The 6,645-nt window shown below is 30.1% G+C and overlaps 1 protein-coding gene across 1 annotated transcript; it reads left to right on the top strand.

Moving 5' to 3' along the window:
• The first annotated feature begins 1,706 nt into the window (after positions 1 to 1,706).
• Positions 1,707 to 3,000, top strand: LOC114397703. The gene is made up of 4 exons (XM_028359919.1): positions 1,707 to 1,881; positions 2,055 to 2,203; positions 2,365 to 2,564; positions 2,946 to 3,000. The coding sequence occupies exons 1-4, from the start codon at positions 1,707 to 1,709 to the stop codon at positions 2,998 to 3,000; spliced, it is 579 nt and encodes a 192-aa protein (XP_028215720.1).
• The last annotated feature ends 3,645 nt before the right edge of the window (positions 3,001 to 6,645 follow it).

The following is a 6,645-nucleotide window of genomic DNA, read 5'->3' as shown; positions in this document are numbered from 1 at the left end:
TCTCCGCATATCTCTAACGCGCATATTGAATGCGAGTAGTTTCTTTCAAGCATGTATTTCACTAAAACATTATCGTTAGATTAAAAATCTACGTCATGCATATCATACTAAAAAAATTACATTAACTTTTTGTGTATGTTATGTGTAGGATGTTCTTCACTTCGAAATTGAAAATGCCATTATATTTACGCAAATTATGCTTATAACCTAAATATATATAGGTTATCCTTGACTACTTTTGTATTTCAATTATTAAATTATTAAAACTATTTTGATAAAAAAAAATGTTTCATGGTCGTTCTTCCTCCAATTCTCATTTCCATAAAAAATATGTCTGGTCTGTACTTAAAATAAAATAGATAGTCCATCCTAACATTTTTTTCATCACTGATCTGACCTAACGTTTTTGTCATCAATGTAATTACAGCATGGTCTTTCTCAACAAAGAAAAATAAAGGGTAAATTATATTTTTGATTTTCCTATAATCTATAATCTGCAAATTTGGTCTCTTATTTTTTTTTAATTTTAATCTCCAAGTTTTTTTAAAATTTATAATTTTGATTCATTTCTCAATTTAACATATACGACCCCCTTTGGCACTATATCACATTTAATCATAATTGTGTTGTTTGGATTAATCATCAAAATACTAATACATAATTAGTCAAACGTTAACTTTTACGGTTAATATATGTTAAATTGAGATTGGACCAAAATTGTTGCGAAAAAAAAATGAAGAGACGAAAATTTCATATCATAAATTATAGGAGCCAAAATGCAATTTAGTGGAAAAGAAAATATGGTCTTTCTGCCTACAACATACAAACGAAAGCAGTGGGGAAAAAAGTATGTAAGTATAATTACATATGTCATAATATTCATGATGTTGCACATGACTTTTAAAGTATAAACCTATCATCTAAAGATCCAAAATTAAAGTTATCATTATCACATAATCACTATTAAAATTTACTCATATTTACCTTATGCATCCATTTGATTCAGTATTATGAAATCAGGATGGCGCTGATCACCACAGTCCATATTACCACAGAGTATCTATGATGCATAGATTGTTTATTGAGTTAATTAAATTTTTTTTGTTAGATCCTATACTCCACTTAAGAATTAGAATTTTTGATTATTTTTTTATCCAATGATAAACATTAAATGAGTTACTTATATATAGTTGAAAAAATATTTTTTATTATTTAAATTTGGTTAAGTAATTAACATTGTTTATATAAGCAACATATATTATTGACTCTAATGATAAATTTATTAAATAAGATCATTTAACTTTAAGCAACAAGTCAACAACTTTAAAAATGACCCAAGGAATCTAAAGAAAAAGAAAAGGAAAACTAAAGTACAGATTATAACATTTTTTTTCAATTAAGAAATATATACAAATTTTCTCACTCGGATAGGTTGGTGCAATAAATTGGGCCAGACAAAAGAAATTGTAAGTACACGGCTAACTAAAGTTGAAGAGTCTTTTATTCACTTGTATTATGGTAAACTTTTTTACTTCTATTTAAAGTGGGATTATTCCTTATACTTAAACTCCAATAAACAAATCACAAAGTGTGCATTTTCTTGAATCATTTGGTTCCGGTTTGTGCCACAAAAACAGAAAGTGGTCTTTACGTTAGTGAAACTTATAGCCGCGGGTATCGTTAAGCTTTTCGCTTTATAGGTTGGTATGAATTATGAGCAGAACAACAAACCAAAACAACTTGGATTCACAAATCATTGCTTCAATTTTAGCTGTGCTGTGCCAGACAAGACACTTATAATGGGAATTTGGTGGTGGAGGCTGATTCTGCTTTCTCTTGCTGGGATTCTCTTCTCTCCTAAACATGGTGCTTCCCAGAGAGGTACATACGTACGTAATGATAACATACCTTTCTTTCTTCATTCTCTTTTTGGATTGCAGGGTGAAGCAGATATCAAACCGAATAATAAACTTTAGCAGAGGATGGCTGAAGTATAATAAAATGATTAATTAGAAAACAAACTTTTGTGGTTGACTTTATACATATACTTATAGGTATGAAATATACGTTTATGAAGAATGCAAGCTCAGCTCCAAGCGTGTGGTACTACGAGTACGAGGACATCATAATTGGTGGGGGGACGGCGGGGTGCCCTTTAGCAGCGACCTGTCCCAAAATCACAAGGTTTTGCTGCTTGAACGAGGTGAAAAAAAGAGATGAAAAAGGTGGCGAGTTTAATTCCTCTACTAACAAAAACTATAATTTGCCAATAAAAAAAACATAATTAAGCAAATGCAATATTAAATATTAATGCATGCCGAATACTAGTCACAATTAACCTCTTCTTTGATGTGTTGTTGTTAGGGAAGCTGGTTGGGATGGAAAGCTAGTGAAGAAGTCATACGAATGGGTGGAGCGATTGTGCGGCAGTGGCAATCAGCGGTGCGCGGTGGATTGTTGGAAGTAGGGGTGCTTCCTTACAATGGCTTCACTTTCGATCATATTAGAACCATCGTTCAGGGGCGGATTCATTCTGGACAAGATAATGGGTCCAATTTCAACGGGTGAGTTGCAGCTACAAACCACTGATCCAAAGACTTGAAGAGATGCGTGCGTGGCATGAGAACCATCGAGAATCTCTCGGTTCAGGTACCACAACATGCAACACTTGAACTTCTCTGGAGCAGTTCTGCAGAGACACTGTGATGATCATATGGCATTACAACGGAGGATGCCAAGTTGGAAGAGTCGTTGATGCTCATTATAAGGTTATTGGCGTCGACGCTCTCCGCGTTATCGATTAATTATTCTCCCGGAACTAATCCCCAAGCCACTGTTATGATGCTTGGAAGTTACGCATGTAGTATCTCAATCTCTATGTGAATGTAAGTATATGGTTGCTGCTCAATATTCTAACTCTTGTTTTCTTGATTAATTTGGTGCAGGTATATGGGAGTTAAAATTTTGAGTGAGGGACTTGCTGGCGGTGAAACCGAGTAGTGTGTATCATATATATGTTCTTTGAGGTTCATCAAATGGTGTTATAGGTCAATGAGAGAATCAGATTAGGTTTATCAATGAAGTTACTTCATAATGAGAAAGATAAGGAATGGCTGCTGTCGCATTGCTCAATCAAAGCCAAAACAGTGGAATAAATATTGTTTCAATTAGAACATTTTTTACAATTCCTCTAGCCGCGGCTACAACTAGAACATTTTTTATGTGTTCCTCAATGAATATAAAGAAAAGTGAAATTAGTTTTTTTTTATCAAATCATAGTTAACCAAAATAGATCCTTAGTTTACTACAGCACTGTTGCCTTTACGGTAAAAAAAATTATACAAAAGGAAAGAGAGAGAATGAAGAAAATGAAGCAAGATGATGCCAGTGAAATGAAAAAGGTTAAAGAGGAGCAGAGAAGGATCCGCCTTATGATACACATTAGTTACTTATGATATAATATTTTCTCAACTTGTCCCTCAAATTAAATTATTAGTTTGTGCACGTTAATCCCTGAAATTTAAACTTTGTGAGTAAAAGTTAAGAAAATATTGATGATTATTTTTCAAGTTAAGCCAAAATTGAACTAGCTAGTTAAGTAATATTAAATATTGTAAAATTTATTTTTAAAAACTTAAACTCCAAAGTGGTAAGGTGCAATTTATTCAAAGAGAAAAGCTAGCTAGCAAAGAATCTATGACGATGGAGTAAAAAATAGTGGTGACTTTTTAATTTTTAAGATAAAAAAGATAGCTTTGCATGGAATGCGTAGAAAACAGGCACCACAGCACTGAATGAAAGGATATCCAGGAGCATATGCTACATGGCCTCTCTGAAGCCATATTGGAAGATGTGTTTAGATTTACAATAGAGTTTGAGAAGGACTATATAATAAGCGAACTAGTTGCATGATTCATGTTGCTTTCTTTCTCCGCCAAAGGAGAGTTGCCCGGTAACTGATTTTAGCTTAATTATTAGTGTATGCACTTTGCTCTACTTTTCTCCTTCTACACCGTTTTACGGGTTGGGTATGCAATCATTCTTTAAGAATTTTTCCAACTATTTATTTTAATAACATTTATATTTTTTTAATGAATCTCACCAGAAGTTAATTTATTTGTCTTAAAACAAGTTTTTGTGAAGAAACTATTCTTACACGTGACTTTTACCTCATTTAACTCTAATGGTAAAATTGAACGAGTATCTATAACGCTGGTTCTTAACAAGTTAAATAACTTTGACCGAGATGCTCTAATTAACTATATATGCATAAGGTATGTTTCAGCGCTAACTTTATTCCACACTCAAGTACATCCCAAATCGTAGGATCATGGGAATGTCATACTTTAATGAAGAATATAAATTTATTAATCTTTATAATAACTAATTTAAAAAAGAATAACTTTTATATTGGTTAACAATATAAAACGTGTTGCATTAACAATAAGTACCTATTAAATTCAACAAAACAAAGTGAACAATGTAATGAGATTATTTTTTAATTTTAGACTAAAATATACGAATAGTCTATTAATCATATAAAGGTTCTTAAGGAAAAGTAGCTGCAATTAGGGATCATGAGGTTGGTTGGAGTGGATTTACAAGAGACAAGTATGAAAAATTAAAATATATAAGCTTTTGAACAATTTATTTATATACTGTATAAGTTTATATAAATCATATACTAAATTATTAACTAATAGTATGTTTGATTTAAATAATATATAAAATTAATAAATAACACGAATAACCAAATAAGATATTTAAGAACTAAATTATTTTATTAGTTGCGTAATTTTAATATTTTTTAAAATTATTATAATTATTAATTTATGTTTTTAATAATTATAAAAACTAGACTGTAAAATATATTATTAACTCTAAATGTATATGGTGCAGGGTGGACCCATAATACATAAATTATGTAAAATATATTATATATTATTACTAGGAGAAAGAGGGTACCTCTGTATATTTTTTTATAAAATAACAATAAAATGAAACATAAAGAAAGAGTAAAGTTAAATAGAAAATAAGAGTCTAAAGAAGTTGTGAATAATTTTAGTAGGTAGTGTTGAGAACAAAATAGTCTTGACAAAATGTGGAGATCAAAAGAAAATATTTTCTTTATATATTGCAATAATGAAATTTGTAATAGATGAATGCTTTTGAATACATAAATTACATTAATATTAAAATTCATAACAAATAATTTTTTTGAACATATAGATTATATTTTAAATTTATAATAAATAATTCATATTTTGATACAAAGTTACTTAAAATTGATAATTTTTAAAAAAATTATTGAATTGAATTTAGAAATAAAGATGATAATGATATGTTGAAAGAGATGGAGAAAGTTTCTTAAAAATGTTTTCATTAAAGAAAAACTAGTAAAAAATATTTCATTTAACACAACTATTCTAAGTTATATATGGAGAAAATGTTATTGGTACACGTCATACAATAAATTATACAACTAAAAGAGAGAAAATTTTGATAAAAAATAAAGAGAAATGAGAGATAATAAATAATGTGATAAAAAATAATATTAAATAAATTTTAAGTGTGAGTTGAGTCTCACATTAAATAAAAATAAAAAAATTGAACATGTAAGAAAAAATATTCATAAATCTTAAGTTTTTGAATTAAAATATATTATCAAAGATCAAAGCTTCCGAAACCAAATTTCTTATGTCTTGGGCGGAAATTACACGGTTTGACTAATCATAATGAGTCCCACCTACACCTAGGCTCTTACACATACATGGAGTGTTTCACACTCGTTCGACTTCCCATTTACACTCATGATGATGGACATTTCATATTTGTGTTGTAAAACCCATGACAGAGCGTTTATTTACTACAAATTAAGGGAAGAGAAATAAAGAAGTTTGAATTGAATGTAAAAAAAAACAAAAAAAAAAACTGTACTCCATAGAAAAAATGGGCCAAATTATGGCTAAATGACCAATTTAATGACATGATGCTAATAAAAAGTTTTCCGTGAGTGTAATCACAAAAGTTGAATCAGTAGAGTGAATTAGAAAAGGCAAATATCACAGATAAAGACAAACAGAATAATTTCAAAGAAGAATTTCGGGTCTTCGTGATAGTGCCCGGGCACTATGAAAACTCAGCCTTCGCCCTTTAGCTTTGTTTGTTTCCTATTTCAGCATCGTATAGGTTCTGAATTTTCAAGTTAATTTCAATACTCTACAAACTCCAATAGTATACTAATTTAATTCCTTCATAATATTGTCTAAGGCTGTAAAGCAAGGTACGTATTATGGACCAACGAACTTTGCTGTCCGGATAGTGATTTTCCACATACCTAATCTGATAAGCAAACCCAATCAATCCAATATTAGTTTGTCAAGGAAATTCATTGGTGTCATGGTGTGAAATCAAACGATGCCGTAGTCGATCAATATCACCAGTGTAGTAAATTGCCATTGTACTAAAAGCGAAAATGTTTTGTATAAGGGTAGAGTTAACAATTAAAAATTATAAAATTATGACTTACGTTAAATTTTATTGAAAATAGTCAATGGAAAAGGGTTGTGGAATACTCCAAGGGACAAAGACTGACTATTGAACATAGACATTTAAACCAACCAACTTAGTGAAACTTCCAATGAA

The sequence above is a fragment of the Glycine soja genome, chromosome 1 (assembly GCF_004193775.1).
Source record: "Glycine soja cultivar W05 chromosome 1, ASM419377v2, whole genome shotgun sequence".
Classification (NCBI taxonomy): domain Eukaryota; kingdom Viridiplantae; phylum Streptophyta; class Magnoliopsida; order Fabales; family Fabaceae; genus Glycine; species Glycine soja.
Note: the sequence above shows the minus strand (reverse complement) of the source record. Positions and strands in the feature narration are given on the sequence as shown.

Bases quoted from the DNA above. Each gene is read 5' to 3' on its own strand.
- LOC114397703 (XM_028359919.1), top strand. From the start codon at position 1,707: ATGAATTATGAGCAGAACAACAAACCAAAACAACTTGGATTCACAAAT. The intron at 1,882-2,054 runs GTACATACGTAC...ATATACTTATAG, and splicing joins ACATGGTGCTTCCCAGAGAG to GTATGAAATATACGTTTATG. The intron at 2,565-2,945 runs GTGAGTTGCAGC...AATTTGGTGCAG, and splicing joins AATGGGTCCAATTTCAACGG to GTATATGGGAGTTAAAATTT.